This window comes from Drosophila navojoa, chromosome 4 (genome assembly GCF_054131105.1).
Source record: "Drosophila navojoa isolate 15081-1374.11 chromosome 4, UAZ_NAV_1.0, whole genome shotgun sequence".
In the NCBI taxonomy this organism is placed as follows: Eukaryota; Metazoa; Arthropoda; class Insecta; order Diptera; family Drosophilidae; genus Drosophila; species Drosophila navojoa.
Genome location: NC_142892.1, coordinates 22,388,455 through 22,410,391, shown reverse-complemented (window position 1 = coordinate 22,410,391; position 21,937 = coordinate 22,388,455). Strand labels below are relative to the sequence as shown.

Below are 21,937 nucleotides of genomic sequence, written 5' to 3'. Positions count from 1 at the left end.
CTGAAAGCGAAAGTTATTCTCTTGTGTTAGCAGCGATCGCAGGTGGCGTATACTTAACACTAAAGCTAAAGTTCAATCCAACAATATGATTAGCTTAATTAGTTTTCAACAGATGCTCAAATTTGCTCTATTAACAAATATACAAATTTTAATTGTATAAAATACTCACAGAGTAAATAGATTAACGTGCCAGACATGATGCTAATGAAAATAGTAGTGCTGCATACAAAACTGAAACTTACTGTAACATTAAATGCTATATACTGTACATTATTTTGTAAATTTTTATATTTTATACATTTATTAATTATTTTTTAAATAGAAGGACACTGGAAAACGAATGTAAAGTAATTAAAAAACAAAGATATATTATTGTACCATATTTATTAATTTAATATATAATTTATCCCTTATATACATATCAATTATTTTGTAGATATTACATATTCCTCAACTAATGTACGTCATTACAAAGTAATTATATAAATTTAATGACATATTAAGTATATTTAATGGCATATTATAAAATTTCTCTTAACTAGATTAATTTACTAAAAACTAATATTAATATCTGAAGACGGAATACAAAATTTTGGCAAATAAATTTAAAGTATTTAAGTAAACGATAAAAAACTGAAAGCGTAGTAAAAATAGTTGATAGAGAAATCAGCTGAAGAAGGAAATAACTTAATTTTATTAAGTAATAGTATAATAATGAAATAGACATAAATGCATATACGTGTGTATGTGTATATATAATAAGCATATATGTATCAATGATGATCAATGTACGTCAATGATATGAAAAAAATTGAATAATTATTTTGGTTATTATGAATAATTTATCATTGAATGTTGAATTTGGTCGTTTCATATATGTATTTATTTAATTATTATTGATGATTATTTGAACATCTATAGCTGTAAAATCCCCCACGTAACGACAGCCATGGACATACAAAATGTTCATCTGCTTCCCGTTGGCCGCCTTCGCACCAATGCAATCCAATCGAAGCGGCCAGCAAATTTGTAGACGACATGAGTTTCCGCAGCTTAACAAATGTTTTGTCAATCTCGAAAAGGTCAGAACGAGGAGATACAATTAAAGAAGATGAAGAAGAGGAAGAAGAAAATACTATAATCAGCCAGCTGCATCTGCAGTGCCGAGCTCGATATCGAGCTCGAGTAGGAGATCCAGCCCATATCGGTGCTCGGGTACATGCGTATGCCGCCATATCAATGCCGCCGAATGACGCAGCGTCAAAACCAAAATCAAATAAATGAACAGCAAAACGGCAGCCACAGCAGCAGCAACTGTGGCAAAGACAAGAGGACCACCATGATGGCAGAGGCTACAAATGGGCAAAGCATAAATAAGTATAAAAAAGATGCCAAATGGAAAAAAAGGAAAACTCTAAAAAACAATTTCGATCATGGTGTATAATTAAAAGGCAACACCACGCCAACACACACACAAACACACACACACACATACACAAACACAGACTCCGTCGGTAGTAGCGGAGGAGCATGTGGTTGTCTGCTTCAGCTGGAGCGGCTGCTGACTGTGCAACTTCGCACTTCAAAATTAAAAACAATTAGAAAGAGCGAGCGAGTGACAGAGAGCGGGAGCGAGACAGAGAGCGCTGCCTCTCTCTTAAGCAATCGATCGGTTGAGGGCGGAGCTAACAATGAGCGAACAAAAACGCCTGCAGCTGGTGTCAATTTCAAAATGGAGGCGCTAACAACGCGAGCGAGTGCTCTGTGTGAGACAGAGACGGCATGCTAGCCACTCATTGTGCACTCTCGCTGCGGTTTTGCAGCCAATCGCAGTGCTGCTGAGGGCAACCTGCAAGAGGCCTGAGATCTGATCTGAGCTGCTGAACAGCATTCACAACGGAACAGATCTTGCAGGTAATGTCGATCAATGGCTCGAACTCGTCAAGCTCGTTTTCGGTCAACGACGACGGCAGCGGCGGCGGCAACGGCGGCGGAGGCAACGGCGACGGCGGCAGCGACATTTTGTCGAACTTGCTCAGTTGAAATGCGAACTTGGCGAGCGCAAGACGCGAGCGTCGGTAAATCTTTGACAGAGTCGACCAGACACGTTTCCAATTCCCAACCAGTTGTGGTCATAATCAAATTAACACCCACACGCCTATGAGACATTTGCCATAACTACGCCACTTTGCCAGCTGTGATTTGCATAATTGACGCTAATCGAATTTGCCTCGTGGCCCGCACAATAGAACTGAGAGCTCATGCTGACAGCTTTCGTGTGTTGTTTTGTTGTTATCTGTGATTGAATTGCGCCAAAACTTAAACAAATTATTAAAGTGTGAAATCTGTTTACCAACATATTGTGCCCACCACCTAAATATATATAAATCATGATCACCATGAACGAGCTCGTCGATCTGCGAATGCAGCAGCACATCGCGCACGAGATTTACCGCCACCAGATAATGCAACGTATTCCGGGTAAGTGCAGCTGTCCCCCTCCCCCACCCCCACCGCCCTCTTCGATCACCCCGCACTCCAGTTGCAGATTAGCCAAGGCGCCATTTTGTCACTGCCGGCGGCACAAAAGCTGTTAAGGATCATTAGCATTAATGACAGCCACATTTGGCTTTGTCGCATTGGCCATATCAGCGGGCATTCTCGCTATTAGCGCTTTTATGACGACTAACCCATAAAGCTGACCAATATGGCAACAGCATTTGTCGATTTTGCATAAGCAAATGCGATAGATCACAGCGGGGCCCCCAAGGTAGCAACTGATAGCACCTGCTGGAGCTGCCATAACTCAGCAGGGAAGTCACTTAAAAACAGTCTGCATTTGAAATATGGCAAAGACAACAAAAGAGTTTTAGCATAGACCTAATTACATACATACTACAGCAGACCATGAATTAGAAAGGTTTGCATTTTAGTTTGATTAAATATCTTTCGCAGTTTGTTTTTATACCCTGAACCCATTGAAAATGGGAAGTCAGGGTATAATTATAATGGTTTTGTTAAAAGTATGTAACAGGCAGAAAGAGGCGTGGCAGACCCCACAAAGTATATATATTCTTGATCAGGGCGACGAGCTGAGTCTGTCCGTCCGTCCGTCCGTATGTATGAAAGCGTCGATCTCAGAAGATATAAGAGCTAGAGACTCGAAATTTGTTTTTCTAGGTCTGTGTGTATCACGCGCATATCGAGTTTATCACAAAAAATCGATAACAACTCCCGATATTTTATTATCGATTAAAAACCTTATCGAAAGCTAGTTTTTTAATTATATCTTCCACACCTTTAGAGCTAGAGCTTCCAAATTTTAATTGTAGACTTATGTGTATTTTATATAATTTCGATTTTTGTTAAAATTCACCCCCACCCCTAAATCCACCCCCTCACCCTCATCTTTGTAAAACTATATCAAATACTAGAGACTTGTGCTTCGGTATACACATACATTTAAACATTATGATTACGTTCTGAAAGTTTCATTACGATCGTACGTCTAGAAATTAAATTATTCAACAAATAAGTTCTCATAATATTGCCAACATTGCAGCGCAACACAAGCGCAAACGCCTGTATATGAGTGTGTGTGCGTGTGTGCGTGTGTGTGTCCGAATTATTAATGAAATATCAGTTGCTTGGAGGGTTCAGGGGATCTCGTAGTCGAGCAGTCTCGACTAGAGCTTTCTTACTTGTTTAAATATAACTAAATAGATATACAGTAGAATCAAATAATAACGATGCTCAATATGCTCAATATATAATCATATAAGTTTATATGGGGACCGAATTCTACTGTTTATAGCTGAAATTCTCTAGAGAATCTTGAGAACTTAATGAACTCTACCAATTATACTCTGATATATACCCTATATATACCCTCTTCAAAGAGAGAATGCTGGATTCTTCTAGAGAACTCAACTATCACAGTATTCGTTCATACTTATATATAATCGCATTCTAATGCCTAGTTTAATCTTGGCTTAGAGTGTTCAAAATGAATAGGAACTATAAAAACTTGCATTAAAGCAACAAGTATTCGATATTTACTTTAGTTTTAACAATTTAAACAAAACCATTATATACTGATTTTCCCAAGGTATACAAATATTTATTAATGAAGCATACATGTAAAATTTACTATACCAAAATCGGGTGCTATTCACCATATCGAAGATAATTTGTTGATATTGTCTTTTGAATTGAATTCGATGACTAGCGATGACTAGCTATTAGGGGTTTCTGTATACCATAGAGACAATAACTTTAAGAATTCAATCATGATAACTTATTTCTACTTAGAGATGTTTGTTGTCTCTCGCTGAGTATAATTCACATTTCATATATATCTTATTATCATATTCATAATTAATTTAAAATTTTCATGTAGTTCAACTTACATAGAACAATATCTTATATTGTTTTCATTGTGAGCATTTATTACTAAAATCTAATCACATTGTATTCCCCCCATCCATGCAGATCCATTTCCACCGATGCTGCCCATTCCGATGCCGCGACACGTGATAATGCCCCCACGCGTCTCGCTTCCCGGCGTGGAGATGACGCTGCAGAACGACGAGCTCTGGAAGCAGTTCCATCAGATTGGCACGGAAATGATCATTACAAAGAGCGGCAGGTAAGGTGCCCGAACTAAATATATACATCGACAAAATCAATATGCCTGAAATGCAACGCCAATAAAATGTTTTCGAGCATTTTTGGTAAATAAAAAATAAGAGTCGCGCCCAAAACAACTTTTGGAATGTAATGGAAGTGGCTGCTCCTCGGCCGATGCATTAGCACGCATGTGAAAAACAATACCCGAAAAAAGACGGGAAAAAATACGCTGGGTAAAGAAAAACAATGTGCATTCATTGCCAATGGCGTTGGCACTTAAAGCGCCGCCAGCGCCGAGCTGTTAGCTCTCATCAGTCAGCACTTAGCCTCAGTCTCAGTCTCAGTCTCAGTCTCAGCTTCAGGCTTGAGGCTCTCCGTCAACATCAACATCGACAATCGACAATCGACGATCGACGTCGGCGCTGTTAAATGCTCATTAGATGCAGGCGCCTGCGAAATTATTTACAGGGACGTCGCGACAACAATTTTCACAGGCAAACAAAGCGGCGGAAGGATGCCGGCTGCTGCAGGATGTGAGAGGCATTGGTGGCCAGGTACAGGCGGCCAGCAATCAAGCATCAAGTCGTATCTCGGGCGAGGCGTAAAACGAACAAGTTCAGTGCCACTTCGCGTGCGCTGCATTCTTTGCATGATGGAGGAAACTCGGGCACGGAATATCAAAGCGCTGGCCCAATCGCCCATAGATATTGTATCTTGTAGCTGTATCTCTCGAGTGGTAGTTGTAGTTGTAGTTGTAAACTACCTAAAAGTGTCCGGCACTTGCTCAAATGTGCGTAAAGTGGCGTCATCGTAATTTATTGTAGGCCTAGTATGGACAGAGAGCTCAGTGTGACGTCCTCTCGGTCTCGGTCTCTTGGCCGGTCGGCGTTCTTAAGAGGGAGCGAATGCGAGCAAGCCTCATGGCTTGACCTGCTGCTGCTGTGGCTGCTGATGCCGCTGATATTGCTGCTGCATGTGGCATAAATCTTCGCGTCAAGGATACTTTGTCGTCATCTTTGTTGCTCGCGGCGTTTTTATTGTGGCGCCTGTCTGCAGTCCCGGCTGCAGCCTCAGCTGCTCTTGCCCTCGAATTTGTATTCTTATTCAATTTCGTATCGGTATCTGAGCGTTGCGCGTTCAGAATGACCACAGCTTGTCCACATTGTCGACAGATACGAGCGATTTCACACTTTTGCCGGCGAGATGCACAAGTGGCGATAAGATCGAGATACAGGAACACGGAGCAGCCTTTGAGAGACTGAGCGATTCCCTTCTCATTAGCATAAACTTTTGGGACAGTCGCAGTTGCAGTTAACTCTTTCTCCTTGCATACATACATACATACATATGTATATGCCATGAATTATTCATAAAGGCTGCGTATTAAATACTTTTTGTGCCCATCAAAAATGTTTTATGTGAAATGCAGCCACAGATACAGAGAGACAGACGGACAGACAATGATGGCGACTCTGTAGCCCCTGTGCGTTCAATCGATTTGAATTTTTAATGATTAGGCGCCACAGTGCCACCGTGTGGTATGCACTGCGTTTATGTGTGTGTGTGTGTATGTGTGTGTGCTTGTGTCTTTGGATGGCCAACGCCAAGTGGCGCTCATAAAAACTAATTAGTTGCCTGTCTCAACTGTCCCATGCCCTGGCCCGAGTCAAATGCTCATAGATTGCATCGCTTTTCGGTTCGCATGGGTGGCAAATGCGCAGACGGCCATAAAAGATAGATAGATAGAACAAAGCGTATCACAGAGCGTATAATGCATCAGTTTTTCAAACTGAAATCTCTCTGTCACGAAGCTTTTAGTGCGCCCCATGAGAATCGCATAGCGCGGCGCAGCACACAGGCCCAACTAAATGAGCTGACATGCAATCGGACACACGGCGTAATACGGGTGAATCACGTTAAAGCGTCGCTGCTGACACTTCCATGTAAAATGAGTAAGAAAAACTATGAGAAGGGACCCACCTGAGAGCAGAGATAGCAACAAAGTAGTCAGCATGAAAACATTGTGCATCTGGCTTATGAAAAGGCTGGAAATTGATAAAATAGTGAAAATGGATCAGACTATTGAAAATACTGGATATCGACTAAAAGAATCATATTAAAATGCACGAAAATAATTTGTATATAATTATTTTTTAATACAAGAATTATGCTTTAAAATAATAAACTGAACAATTCGTTTTACAAATACAAAAATTAATTCAAATATCGAATTGAATAAATTGAATTGAGTTGAAAAAAAAAAAAACAAGTATGCTCTGAAATTATAAAGAGGATCATCTATCAAATACAAAAATATTATTATAAATAAATAATGATTGTTATTTATAGTAAAGAATGTATAAATTTATTTCTGAAAAAAAAGTGACTTGGTTTATCATAGAATATTATGATTTGAAACAAACGGTGTGCGTGTGTCATACTTGTATTTCAAAATGATACTGTTTATTATATTTTGAAATAAAAGAGTTGCATTGTCCTTGTCCCCAAAGTACAAAAATGAAATGTTATATATACAGTCGACTCATAATAATTTGTACTCCGCAATATCTAGAGTCACGATAAATAAAAAAATCTATCACCTTGAAGAAAAGAAATTCTTCTCGATAATTTTGGATAATTCCTGTGTAAAATGAAAAAAGAAAACAGTCGTTTCGAATGTTCAGGACTCGCCCCTATTTGGTGATAATGGATCAGAATCCATTTAATTTTACTTTATTCATTAACTCACTAGTAGTTCGGCTTTTATCTCATTTATTGATGCTATGGAATGAGAAACATCCAAGCAAAAGCAAAGGTATACATACATATATATTCCAGATCGAAATCATTATGCGTATTATTAGTCCGCTTCTAACACAATATCAATTTCAAGGCCTTTGGCTGATCGATTCTATCAAATTTGAATGCTCGATCCTAATCAGCATACCCGATTTTCACCTGGATAGTTTCAACTGCACCTGTTTGACAGCTAACTAAAAATACTCTAAAATGCCACAGATATATTCTTGGTCGTTTTTTATTTGTTTTTCTTTTTATTTATTTCTGTGTGTTGTCTACACAAATGCCTGCATTTGTTAATTATGCGGAGACGCGCCAAAGATCAATATCTTAACAAATCGTTTGTCAAAAATGCACGAGAAGTTCTCCAATAACAACAACAACAGCAACAACGTCCAGAAGCAGAGCATGAAAAAATGGGCAAATTGAAAATGAAATTCTAAACCGCACGAATGTCGAAATATTTGGCCAAGCGTCGCAGTTGCCTCCGCTGCGATCTAATGAAATTCAAGAAAAACGGACAAAAACACACAGAAAAGGAATCAAATTAAATGTAGGCAAACGCAACGCAGTCGAGTTAAATTAATTAATCATCGAGCAGAGCACAGACGAAACAAAAAAAAACAAAACTGAAAAGGCATTAAAAATACAAAATCATTGCCAAAAAGCAAAAACAACAACAACAACAATTCGAATTCAGAAACTCTAAACAACGTAGAGAACATTTCGAGGCTGGCGCCAAGCGCGCTGGCCACCTGCTGCGCCTCTGTGGCAGAGGCGGTGGCCGAGGCGCAGGGTCGGAGCGATCCTTGTTAGCACAGCGCACACACACAGCCAGCGCTATGGACGATATCTGGATCTTTATTTGTTCCTTTCTGTTTGCCCTTTTCGGTGCGTTTGCCTAGGCTAATTACATGGGCCACGAGCAACTCACAATTAAATATTTGTAACGCCCCCCAAAGGATGCCTCAATTCGATTTCACTTTCATTTAACCGTTGTTGACTTTATTTCAAAATATCGCCCTAACTCTCTGACTCTCTCCACTGATTTCAGACGCATGTTTCCCTCGATGCGCCTGAGCGTCTCAGGCCTGGAGGACGAGACCAACTACTGCATCCTGCTCGAAATGGTGCCCATCGGGGACTGCCGCTACAAGTTCTCCGGCTCCCAATGGGTGCCCGCCGGCGGCGCCGAGCCCCAAAGTCCACAGCGCATGTACCTCCATCCGGACAGCCCGGCTACGGGCGCCCACTGGCAGGCACAGCCCATACTCTTCAACAAGGTGAAGCTGACGAACAACACGTTGGACAATAGCGGTCATGTGAGTACCTCCCACCAAATGCAATTCGATGTCAGTTAGTCAATGTAATGTCATTCGCTCTATCTCTCTCTCTCTCTCTCTCTCTACTGTACTCAAGCAGATCGTGCTGGCCAGCATGCACAAGTATCAGCCGCGCTTGCATGTGATACGAACCGCAGATCTGGCGCAGATTCCGTGGGCGCCACAGCAGGCCTTTGTGTTTGGCGAGACAGAGTTTGTGGCCGTGACAGCGTACCAGGTAAGTGCAAAAGCAAACTAGAAACAAGCAAGTCGTAACTGCTCGACTAGCAGATACCCTGAACCCAGCGAAGAGCTGGTATTCCAGTCATTCCACGTTTCCATTATGCGAGCACAACACACAAATGCAAAAGGACGCACTCACACAGACACACACATTAGAATTCGCTCTGCTTACTCCGCAGTGGACACGACTGCGCTCGGGCTGCAATGTGGGCGACACTACAGCAATTAATTAGAGCTTTTCTTAAAGACATAACTGAAGAGCTAATAATTACGTCAATATGTGTGCATTTGCTTAAATACTAGAGGATTTTAAAAACGATGCTCAAGCGACCGTCGTTGTAACCAAAAGTGGCTACAAAAATATGAGTTTAATCATTTAAATTTGTCTGCAGACCAGAATTTTCGAATGCCGATTTGACATCTCTTTTTTAATTCGGAAGGAATGGAGGACGTGATAGAAAACGTAAATTTAAGATAATAGTTATTAATTTTGATCTATACAAAGAAATGGGAAAGCAAATGAGTTATAGAAAACAAAAAGCAAACTTTCACAGATTATGCTCATTTACAATGTTAACTCTTTGGTTTTTGGCTCAAGAGATCCGACAGATCCCTAGATCGACTCAGCTCGGCGCCCTGATGAAGAATGTATACATATATTTCATGTGGACTGCCACGCCTCCCTCTGCCTGTCACATGCATTTGAACAAAACTATCATACCCCGATTTCACATTTCCAATGGATTCAAGATATAAACACAGAGAGAAAGAGAGAGAGAGAGACAGAGAGAGAGAGAGAGAGAATGCATACATACATGTATGTATGTAGTTGGCTTGGTAGATCAGAATTTGCCAATTCATTGAGCTGGGCACACTAATTGGTTAATTTCGGCAACGATCGCTCACGCCGTGGGCAGCCTGACCAACGTCTCAAATTAGCATGCAACGCCCTTTGTCTACAAATGCCACAAGTGGCCCGGGCGGGCGGCCTGTGTCACGTTGCCTGTGTTGTTGCTTGTTATTTTAGGAAGTTGGATAGCCACATCCTTTTGACTCTTGCTGTGTTTTTGTCTATGTCTGGGCCCATTGACAGCGCCTGCAGGTCGCCAGTCCTCCGGCTGTCAGTCGGCAGTCTGGGCTCTAATTAGCGTGATCGCTTCCACAAGATCATCCTCACAGAGTTGTCAAGTCATGACTCCAAGGCTCAAGTAGACGACTCCTTGGCAGCGGTGTCAAGTGGCCCTGTTACTTAACGCCAGCTACTGGCCGTTGCTCCGAAGATGATGTTGTGATAGTGACTCCGTCACTGTCTGCGTCTCCGGGCTCGTTTTTTTTAAGCGTCTGCAACTGGCAATTGTCATATTTCATGCAATTTACAACAATAGTGCAACTGGTGCAACATTGACTCCTTATCCTTTGGCTCTTTCCACAGAATGATCGCATCACGAAGCTGAAGATCGACAACAATCCATTTGCCAAGGGCTTCCGCGAAACGGGACAGTCGCGCTGCAAACGCAAAATGTCTTCATCGCCAACCGATGATGATCAAGATTTGCCTCAGACGCATTCGCAGTCCTCTGGCTCGCTTGACATGTCGCCAGGCAAATCCACGACGACAGCAGCAGCAGCAGCAGCAGCAGCAGCGGCAGCGGCAGCGACAGCCGAAGCAACATTCACATCGAACAACAGCGAGCAGGATGGGCCGCAAATTAAGCGCCTGAGATCAAATGGTTCCGCCTGTTCGTTATCGTCATCGCTCGATGGCGCTGAGCCAGTTGCCGGGCCTGGCGCCAGCTCCTTGGGCTCGCCTGCTGGCGGCGCCAACTCCGCCGCCACCGCCACCGCCACCGCCTCGTTCATGCAACATTTTCAGCAGAACATGCAGACGCTGCTGCGACCCTCGCTGGTCGATCTCGCCTGCACCTACTTCGGCCGTCCCGCACATGAATACAATGGAGCGACGCCGGCGTCGCATTTGTATCCGCCAACGTCCATTTTGCAAGCCGCATTGCCAGCACTTCCGGCCCTCGCCTTGCCTCACAGCGTTTCCGTTCAGCACACTGACGAGGAATCGACAACGGACGATGCTGAGCTAGATGTTGGCAGCGAATCAACAATGACAACAACAACCACACTACAGCAACATCAACATCAACATCATCCACCCCCCGAGGCACCCGTCAAGCGAAAAGGTTTCAGCATATCTGCAATTCTAGGCGGAGGCAGCTAGTTGCAACAGCCTGTGGCAGCCTGAGAGTGCCGAGCTAATGCCTTTGATATTATTTAGTGTACAAATTTAAGCTGAACTTTGCCTGATTAGTCCATAAGCTAACGTTAAGTTTGCCTAATAAATACTTAAATATCAATAATAAACCTGTTTCATTTATTTATTTGATTTGAGTCATCTGAGTGAGAGAGTGAAAATTAAATTCAAATTAAATGCGTAAGTAGTAATCAGCTAATCTTAATTTATATTGAATTTAATAATATCTGGAGCCTGCATCCAAAGCACATACTAAATTAATGCTCTATAAAATATACATATTTACATACATACATATAACTAAATACAAAATGTTTTGCCTGTAGATCTAAAGATGTTAGTTTATAGCTGATGGCGTTCAAACGGGAATAGTTATATATTCCTCTAAACAACCTTGATATGTTCATAAAAGCCGAAATAAATCAAATCTCTAGTTCTTAAAGGGTCTGAGATGGTCGGACGGATGGATAACTGGACAAAAGACGTACAGGACTAAGTCGACTCGGCTTGTCATCTTGGTTAAAAATTTACATACATACTTTATGGGAACTGCCACGCCTCCTCTGTCATTGCACCCTCCACATTTTCAATGGGTTCAGGGTATACAGATATTACTATAAATCCTGAAATAGATAAGTTCCTATTTGAATCCATTTAAGCATCTACACTATCGTACGGGTATTAATTATTACTATTTTAATTATATTTTGAAAAGTGTTTTATGCATTAAAAATAATACTTGCATAATTGCATGATTAAGAATAATTAAAGAAACGAAAACATCAAAATGCAGTTGAAAAGAAAAATTGATATTACTATGGTTAAGGTTAAGGTTAGATATAGATATAGATAAATAAAAATTAAATCAGATATCAAGAGATCTACATACCTTTCTAATATTTATGACTATATTAATAAAAGTCTCTGCACTCGAAGGCGCCTCTTCGATTACTAACTTACTTAGTGCAAGCAGATCCCAAGTATTTAGGCCAGACAGCCTAAATACCTTTTGGATAATTGGCAGATCTAAAGGATGTTTCATAGCCAACACGCCCCTACACTTTGCTGTAGGTAAATGAATATGTTGTCAGTCAGTTGGGATTTTATCTGTGGTGCAGCATCTAGCAGCAGCAGCAGCAGCGGCAGCGACAGCGGCAGCCAGTAGACGACGCAACTCAAATCACAACTTCCGCTTAACATTAATCCCAACCAATTTACAAGATAAACGCTAGAATTTCAACAACATCATCAGCCGACGAAGATGACGCCGGTGGTGCAGCATCCATTAGCTACACTGCACCAACGGACTGAGACGCGCAGCAGCGAGTGGCCAGAACATAATTTGTTTGCAATTAAATAGCTCGACAGGGCATGAAATTCGGTTGCAGCCCAATGAGAATACTCTGGAGACTCATAGTGGTTAAAGATGTTTATGGAATGGGCAGAGACTGAGACTAAGGGCGACGGCGGCGTCGGCGGCAACAGCAGCTAAGAAACAAGAAAACAAGAGAAACAGACTCATTTCGTTATGTAAGCTGCAGTTGCTTGTTGCTGTAGTTGCCTAGTTTATTTCGATGGCCAATGATGAAGTTTACGATGACATGCGTCACCACCCACGTCTGAAGTCGAACAGAGGACGTCGAGGGAGGCGTGTGCAGCGTAGTCTCCGGCCATAGGACGGCTAGCAAAAAAGCAGAAGAAAAATATCTAGAAAAAACAAACAATTTCAATTTACCACCAAATCGATTTCAAAATTGTACTCACCAGGGAGCAGCAGCAGCAACAGCAGCAGCAGCAGTGAGCTGCGGTTTTATAGCGCACCGAACGGGTGACAGATGTCATTCTGGCTGTGTTGACAGGCGCAAGGTTGTAAGTGCATTGAATGCCTCATTAAATAGCTAGAACAGCGTCTGCGTCCGCGTCTGCGTCTGCATCTACTTCGGCGTCTGGCAGATGTCGCAGGTTGTGCGGCGTGTGCGTAATTAATGCATTTGGCTGTTGTATTTTACGGCTCGACATTTGTTGTTGCTTTTTGTGTGCCCCATGAAATTAGATACACTGTGTCTCTGCAGCCAATTGCTGTTGTGTAAACACAAAATGGGGAGCCACCCGAACAATGACGGAACCATTACCATTACCGATTCCTAAACGAAAGTTAATTGCTTGACTGCCGGCGAACAAAAACAAGTGCTAATGTGAAAGAAAAACGTTTTACGCGTGGCATAAGTCATTATAAGACACTCAAATAGCGCGCCTTGTGACATCAAGCGAGACATTTTGCACTCCCTGCCAAAAAGATGCCATTGCAGTTGCGCATAAGATTTTAATTAGCAGGAAAAGGGAAAGAGTTGGGGGAAGAGGGTTACCTTATTTGTGTTTAGTTTTTGATTCGCTGAACGACTGAAGCGACTGTCGACCACATAAATCCCTCGCCGAAAATAAACATATTTTGTAGGCCAGAAGAATGCAACAAAGGTCGGCGGCAGGAAGAAGGCTCAGCGTCGTGTGTCGCCGGAGCCAAGCCATAAATGCCAAATCTCTCATAATCTATGCATGCGCATATATATCTTTACACTTTCTTAAGCGTAGTCCTAAGCCGTGGTTTTAAACTAGAGCGGAGCCAAGCCCACTTAGAAGCCTGCAGAGCAGTTTATGCAAATGGGCTCACATATGGGCCGGGCGCGAGACCGCGCCGCGTTCGTGTCCGTGTCCGGGGATGGGACAATTAACAAAGAGTGTAATTTTTCGATCGTAGCGTGTGAACAATGGCACAAACAATTACCGGATAATAAAAATCCACCCACACACATGCAGGCTAACGGCAAAGGTTTGCCGGTCCGATACGACCCATGCTTCAGTTTTGCAATTCCATGAGAACAATTCAAAGTAGCAACACCAACAATGCCCGCTGTCAAGTGCGTGTGCTGCTCTCCGTTGTTGTGCACATTGTCCGTGCCCTTTGTCTACAAGTCTATTGAGTGCAAACTATAGATGTAGGTATTTAAGTTCTCTGCATAATTTGCATATTGTTGTTTGTCCAAACACTCGCTACCTGAAATGGGCGTTTTTAAATTAACCACAGACATATCGGCAGCCATTGATTTATCGATAATATATTAAAATCATATAGTCGATACATAAATTGCAATTGTCAGCTAACAAAAGTATCTATGTTTTCACAAAAAATAAATTCCTCATTAAATGATATATAATACAACTGTGATATCTTCAGATAAATATTCAAAAGTTTTTAAAAATATATATCTAAGTAATTTATATTGTTCTGTGAAAAAAGTTGGGTCACAATTATTTCTCAATATTTTTTTAAGATTGTGATTATTATGCTTGAACTAATTCAATTTAAATTTGTGGTTGAATACTTAAATATTATTTTTTATTGCTTTGAATTTCCCTTGCAGTTTCTAAATATCGAAAGCCACCCGGTCCGTCATAAGCTTTGATCATTAGTGCTCTTACACATCTTCAGTCACGCGCCCATCTCTATGATAATTTGCACTTTAATTACACATTTCTTATTTTTAAAGAACAAAGACAGAAGATGAGTTTTAACAATAAAGATAAGCAAAAATATTGCGAAGAAATTGACGACGACAATGATTCGTTCCACTCCTTCGCACAGAGCGATTTCGATTCAGTCATCTTGGAATCTCTTACCGACATAGAAAACTCCACCACAACTGACTCACCGAAATACGAGAAAAATGCTGTTAAGAAAGATAGTACACAAGCATATGTACATATACATATATAGCGCAATTAATATTGATCTTAATTATATAATTATTATTTGATTTTAAAACTCTCGCATTTAGATGAAGCGAAGCTTTCAGGCAGCCTATTCTACTCCGAAGTCATCTGACAGCTGTATCTTGGATGCAAATGCTCCCTTCGAAAGCCCAATTCAATATCAAACCCCGGAATTGCAGCCGTCGCGAGAGAGCTTGAAAAAGTCTCATTACATGGTGGAAGGCAATTCGGAAATACCTGATATGAATCTGTTCAACATGAATGCAACGCCGTCAAACAAGAACGATCCAATGAATGTCAGTATCGACACGGAAGTATTGCAAAAGTATGCCTTTACAGAAATTTGGCTTGAGGAGCAACAAAACAACCCGGGAAAAAAACGTTCGCTGCACCGGGAATTTACGGCCGCATTGGATAATTATTTCCATAAAGACAAAACAGTCAATAAACTAAAAAGTATGACGGACGAGGAGGAATTTGATCGAAAAAAGGGCAACTTAAACACACAAGTTGTTATAAAGCCCAGCGAAGTAAATAGCCTTAGTTCCTTTTTGTATAGTATCTTAAGATTTATATTTACAGTTAACTACCCCTACATCGGCCAGCTTTCAAACTGTTTCCGAAAGCACCCCGTACGTGTCGCCTTTCGAAGACATGCCCACAGTACACGAAGATATGATATTGACCGGACCCAATGCCTATATTACTGTGCCAGCTGGTTTTGATTTGACTAACTTGGTGGAGTACAAAAATCCCAATCATTGGCATCGACGTCCCACTACTCGAAACGATTATCACCCATAATTATAAAAGTGCAAGCCGGAAATTGCATTAAATAATAAGTCACATTGAAGTGAATCGTGTCTATGAAAATAATATTAAACTGTCATGTGAATCAGATGATCATGTTCAAAAGACTGTTTTTTAGCATTTAGAGTAACAATGATTATGAATCCTACTATTATATCACATATGTAGCTGACACAAGAAAAATTGGCATTGAGTTAAATTCTTTTTGTATTACTATTTACTAATTGATATATTATGCTGGTTCGCTATAAGTAAAGCATAATCCCAAAAGCTTACCTAAATAGTGAAATTACTTTTCATGAGAATAAATTACGTTTTCATTGCATTGTTTATTTAAATATGACATGTGCACTTTAGGGCATTTATATATTAATCTATGTCATTCTTGTTCAGTTGATACATCTTTCTTAGAACCCAGTTATTAGTCTCTGTTATTCTAACGCAACTAACGATTTTATTTTTGCTTTGTATGGAAGTGAATATAAGCTTTTTGTGCAGGATTACATATCCCCAGCTGAATTTCATGCATTTCAGAATATAAATTGAAACTTTCAATCAAATGAGAGGGCATCATGAGCATCCAAAGTGTCTTGCATTCCTTAAGTGCTTACGCATCGTGTGGCAATTGGAGGCACGAAGGAGCATGTCGCATTGGGATGATTGAAGCCGGCGCCCAACTCTACTCCAAATGATTTCATTGCGATGCCGATAAAATTGTCGCCAGCGAAATGTCCACGACTTTGATTTTGACCGCCATAACATTAATTTCCAACGAAATTACACATACATAACAGAGTGAAAGAGAGGGAAATAACAAACAATAAGAGCTGGAGCAAATACAGCAAACACAAGGCCTGGGATAAAAAGTTTGCTTATCTACCGCTGGAGAGCCGCAGACCGAGACTGGGATCGGGACCTGCAACGGCGCTCATTTGCCTTTGACATGCGAACGTTTTTGAACCTGCGCCTAGCTAGCTCTTCTTGACTCTGGTTTGTGGCACTCGGATGCCGTGGCTCCCAAATGAGAATTCAATAAATTTTAGCAAATAGCCCCAAGCAAGTCGGCAACAACAGCAACACAATGGATATTTGGCGTCGTCAGTCTTTTTGGCGACGTTTAACATGAATATGCAGTGTGGCTAATGTGGAGCCCATAAACACTTCCAGCGGCAACATGAATGGAGCTGCAGCCCCACAGCGTCCGACAAGCAACAGATGTCCCCACCAAGAGCAGCAGAAGAGAAACAAAACAGGTTACGGCCTACGTGTGTGGTGTTTAGTGGTTGGAGCTGGAGCTGAAAGTTGGGGAATCAGCCGCTTAACAATTGTTTGTTAACGCGATTTGGAATGAAACGAAATGCCACCGTCGAAGATTTGCAATTTGGCAATATCCCTGTCTCGCTCGCTCCTCGGCTACCGGTTATCGGTTATCGATTCGGCCTGAGCTCCGTTTGGGGCACTCAAAGGGGCCGCCGCATTTCCGTTGGCCAGCGCAACAAGTTGCATGTGTGAGGCAACGACTCGAACAATTTTGCATGTAAATGGCAAACAACTACAACGTGAAAACATCAATTACATTTGCTCTTACCTTGCGGCCAACTGCTCGCCAGGATTACCTGCCGATCGTCGCGCTCAATCAGCGCACTGGCACTGGCACTGGCGCTGGCGCCAGCATTTAAGATGCGGCTCTCTCTGATCTGCTGATAAGCTCATGTCGTCGGCGTTGTAGCTGTGCTTCTTCTTCTGCTGCGCTCGTTGTTGTTGTTGCTATTGCTGGCGCAGGGAAACGGGAGAGCGAATTGTGCAGCCCTCTCTGTGAGCCAGCGTGAGCTTGTGGAGTTAGAACTGGTTTTTGTGGCCAGCACGCGAAAGATAGAAGACGCAATTACAAAAAGTGAACAAAATGGAAGCACACCAAATAATTTCAAAATAAATACATATGCATATACATAAAGGGAAGAAGAAGAATTAGTATTCATATGCAAGGTCAAGAGAGATAATGGGGCATCAGATAAAAATGGCTCATGTAAAATTATGCGACACACCGATTTTTACATACTCTTTTATCTGTATTTCCATGTTTGTTTTGTTGTATGGGCGCAGTTCATCAAATTTTACAGGCAAGTACTCTTTGCAAATACTAAGCTGTTTGGTCAGTGGCTTGATTAAAAAATCAATATTAAACGGTTCATAAGCTAACAGGAATTATTATATTATTTTTATAATACTTTATTATAATTGTTATTAATAATAGTAACATAAAGACTATTATAATATTGTTATAAATCTGAATTTAATTGTTCATTATGACAACTCTTCTTCTCATAGTTATAGTGATAGAGTTTTGTAAATAAATATCACTAAGAGAACACATACATATGTATGAACATAGAAAAGCCTTAGACTGTTCTATGGTCAGTGACTATTCATAGAAAATATAGCAATTGAATATTCTAAGATCTCTTGATAATTTCTAAATATTTTATTATTAATAATAATTTTGCATGTGCCCCAGCTCAGTGGGCTCATCATTTTCAACAGAATGATTGAATAATGTGATCAGTGTGAAAAATACATACATAAATATGTACATCTAAATATACATACTTATTCTATTGATAGATGTCTGCTTGAACACGTCATAAGCCATAACAATTTAATGGTACAATTATAGCCCACCTGACACCTTACAAGTAACTACTGTTTATATAGGTATATTCTCTACCCACAGCAGTTGAGTAAAATTATTTCTCTCGTTGTTCCAACAAGATTAACAACTTTTTCATGTTCACCCCGCGTCTCGCGTTTCGCATCAAGATCGACTTGGCCCTTTTTAATGCTTCAATAAGAAAGGCCTTTTCTGAAATTCTTATAAAAAATCTTTATTTACTCGCATTAAAATGCCAAAGACAATAAATCCATTACGAAATCATTCAAACAATTAAAATTGCATAATAAATACTTAGGATAAATACTGATGGCAAATACCTGGAAATCTTAATTAACTGCAAAATATCACAATACAACCTACGGACTAAGCAACTAAACGCTAATTAAATGTATAAGGCACTTAGGAGCGACAACTAAACAGCTGAACGACTGAAATGGGAGCAGCGGCAGCAGCTCCACAGCTAAGACGAGACGCTCACTCCTAATATGTCCAAGATGCTGAAGCTGCTCCGTTTGGGCCTCGGCACCGCAGCGACAGCAACGGCGGCAGCAGCAGCAGCAGCAGCAGCTGAAACGGCTACGTTGGCCATACCAGTGATTCGGCTAATCGATTCGGATTCCAGGTCGGGCTCTGGTGCGCTTGTCGTGGTGCCCACCACATCTACAAAGGTATCGGTCTCTGGCTCGGCGGCGGAATCACAGCCAGACGAGGAGGAGGAGGCACGCGACGAATCGGGCGATGGCGGCGAATAGGCCCAACTTGGATAGCTGGCGATGTGTCTGGCATAATCAATGCACGGCAGGGGCGGCGGCGGCGCTGACAGATAGAAATTGGCCTCCAGAGTATCCAGCAGATAATGGCGCGGCATCAGCAGCCCGTTTGCTGGCGGCTGTTGCCGTGGCTGCAGCAGGGAGAGCTCTTCGGGAAGACGCGGCCGTTTGGCCGACGGCGAGGCTGTGAGCTCCATGTTGTTGACGGTTCCTGTTCCGTCTGCATGTGCAGGCGCAGAGGGGGAGTCGTTTAGCTTGCGCTTGCAGCGTGACTGGCCCGTCTCGCGGAAGCCCTTGGCAAAGGGATTGTTGTCGATTTTGAGCTTTGTGATGCGATCGTTCTGAGGGGCGAAAAGAAGAAGGTTAGTAATTGATCAATTGATGAATTGAGGCCCAAGACTACATACCTGATACGCTGTGACGGCTATAAACTCAGTTTCGGGGAAAACGTAGGCCTGCTGCGGGGCCCAGGGTATCTGGGTCAGATCGGCTGTGCGAATCACATGCAGTCGTGGCTGATACTTGTGCATGCTGGCCAAGACAATCTGTATGTAGATAAGCGAATATATTGCGATAAGTGGCTGAGAGGTGATTATATGCAAAGACTACACCTACATGTCCATTGTTGTCCAGCGTATTGTTGGTTAGCTTGACTTTGCTGAACAGCAAAGCCTGGGATTGCCAATGCTTGCCCGTTGCGGGGCTGTCCGGGTGTAGGAACATGCGTTGTGGACTCTGGGGCTCGGCACCGCCAGCTGGCACCCATTGGGAACCGGAGAACTTGTAGCGACAGTCGCCAATGGGCACCATCTCCAGCAGTACGCAATAGTTGGCCTCCTCCTCCAGCCCGCTGAGGGAGACACGCATCGAGGGAAACATACGTCTGGATAAAGTGAAGCAATTACAATGGCGGTTAGTAACATGGTAAGTGATCTCATTCGAGGGCTTATCTCGCTGCTCTGCATGCCACAGCTGTGAGTCTGAGATAAGCGGGCGCAAAGATACGCTAAGCAAATTATAACTCAACATACCTGCCACTCTTTGTGATGATCATTTCGGTGCCAATGTGATGGAACTGCTGCCACAATTCGTTGTTCTCGAGCTTCGCTTCCACGCCAGGCAGCGAGGGCTGCGCCACTGCAGGCGCCACGAAATGTGAGCCGAAATTGGGCAAAAGGCCGCAGAGTGGATCTGCAATGGACAGGAAGATGGTAAGATAGACGTTAAAGCCGTCGGCAAAGCACACTCAAACCACTCAAACCTACCTGGCAGACGTTGCATAATTTGTTGGCGATAAAGCTCGTGTGCAATCTGCTGCTGCATGCGCAGATCCGCAATGTTCGGCAGAGCCAACATATTTTTAATTGTAATCACAGTATTTGACAATTAGTAATGTTTACGACTTGTTTATTGTTCACTGTCAAAGCGCGTTTCAATCTGAGTTAAGTCGAAATCTCGATCAGTTCTTTTTTCTTGTTCTTCGTCTGCTCGCTCACTCACGAACTGCTCGTCTCGCCGTTCAGATTGTAACTGTTGCGCTCTGAAATTCGTTCGCTCACAACTCGATTCCAGCAGAATCCAGTCAGTTCACTTTTCTGTCTTCGCCGTCGTATCAGGTAGCGGCACGACCTGTTTCTCCGCTCAGGCCACTTCCAGTTTGCGCTCTCTCATCTACGGAGCGCTCATTGGTCGCTGCTGCTGACGCATAGCATGCTGTCTCGCTCGGGTCAATGATTGCGCCATTTTAAGCGAGTTCTTCACCGGCGGAGCTAAATGATGGGCGCCCATATTGTTGTTGATAACATTGATTGCATTTGGGGGAATCTCTTTGAACTAAACGTTCGGATTTTAATGGTAATAAAAATGGAAATCTTTTACATTTGCTCCACTAAAAATGGCCTATTAGCCCAAAATAGCTAATAGTGAAAAGCGTAATATGAATTTTCTAAACTCGAAATAGTTAAATGATTTTTCTTTTTTTGGTATTATTGGTATGAATTTACTGTGCCTAAAATAAAGCCAACACATATTTGTAGACTGTCTACATCTGTAACAGTTAATATATTTCGTGAAAATAATCGACAAGATATACAATAGTAGCATTCAAATGAATAGGCTTAATATTTTGGAAAGTTTACATTGTTACATTCTTCAACTCTAATTTGAATGAAACAAATTTTTAAAACGAACGAACGCAATAATCAATCAAAGTCATATTTGATATAACTTTACAGATAAGATACTTTTTTTTTGTTATAACTAACAAAACTTAATTCAATTTGATATAATATAATTTTTGTTATTATATTTTTGTTATCAACATTTATATAGCTTACTAAACAAACACTGTAAATAAATTACTTCAAATGCATTTGATATATAATGATGATATTTAACTTGAACAGTTTCAGTAATTAAACTATATTATTACTTTACGTAATTTTAATTTATTACCTACAATACTATATATAGTATAGTCTTTTTTATTATTATTTAAATCCTTGAATTCAAAATGAAAGTTTAAAGTGCTTATTTCCAACATTTATCTGTTTCGACTTTGACTTGAAATCACAATCGACTCATCATATATCTCCCAGCTGGCTGAAGAGGATATCAGTTAGTCTGTAAGCCTTATCGTGGATCAGCGTACAAGATACCGCTT

At 41.5% G+C, this 21,937-nt stretch overlaps 3 protein-coding genes across 3 annotated transcripts; 2 read left to right on the top strand and 1 right to left on the bottom strand.

Annotated features, from left to right (window-relative positions):
* The first annotated feature begins 865 nt into the window (after positions 1-865).
* On the top strand, positions 866-11,366 carry Doc2 (Dorsocross2). The gene is made up of 5 exons (XM_018101899.3): positions 866-2,481; positions 4,492-4,648; positions 8,483-8,750; positions 8,851-8,988; positions 10,426-11,366. Exons 1-5 carry the CDS (start codon positions 2,391-2,393, stop codon positions 11,221-11,223), a joined length of 1,452 nt encoding a protein of 483 aa, XP_017957388.1. The 5' UTR covers positions 866-2,390; the 3' UTR covers positions 11,224-11,366.
* A 3,352-nt stretch (positions 11,367-14,718) lies between these two features.
* Positions 14,719-15,873, top strand: LOC108650312 (uncharacterized). The gene is made up of 3 exons (XM_018099429.3): positions 14,719-15,010; positions 15,090-15,554; positions 15,607-15,873. Exons 1-3 carry the CDS (start codon positions 14,816-14,818, stop codon positions 15,826-15,828), a joined length of 882 nt encoding a protein of 293 aa, XP_017954918.1. The 5' UTR covers positions 14,719-14,815; the 3' UTR covers positions 15,829-15,873.
* A 2,817-nt stretch (positions 15,874-18,690) lies between these two features.
* Positions 18,691-21,249, bottom strand: Doc3 (Dorsocross3). Its single transcript, XM_018101901.3, has 5 exons — positions 20,541-21,249; positions 20,307-20,466; positions 19,891-20,158; positions 19,683-19,820; positions 18,691-19,616 (listed from the first exon to the last, which is right to left on the bottom strand). Exons 1-5 carry the CDS (start codon positions 20,629-20,631, stop codon positions 18,966-18,968), a joined length of 1,308 nt encoding a protein of 435 aa, XP_017957390.1. The 5' UTR covers positions 20,632-21,249; the 3' UTR covers positions 18,691-18,965.
* Between the last annotated feature and the right edge of the window lie 688 nt (positions 21,250-21,937).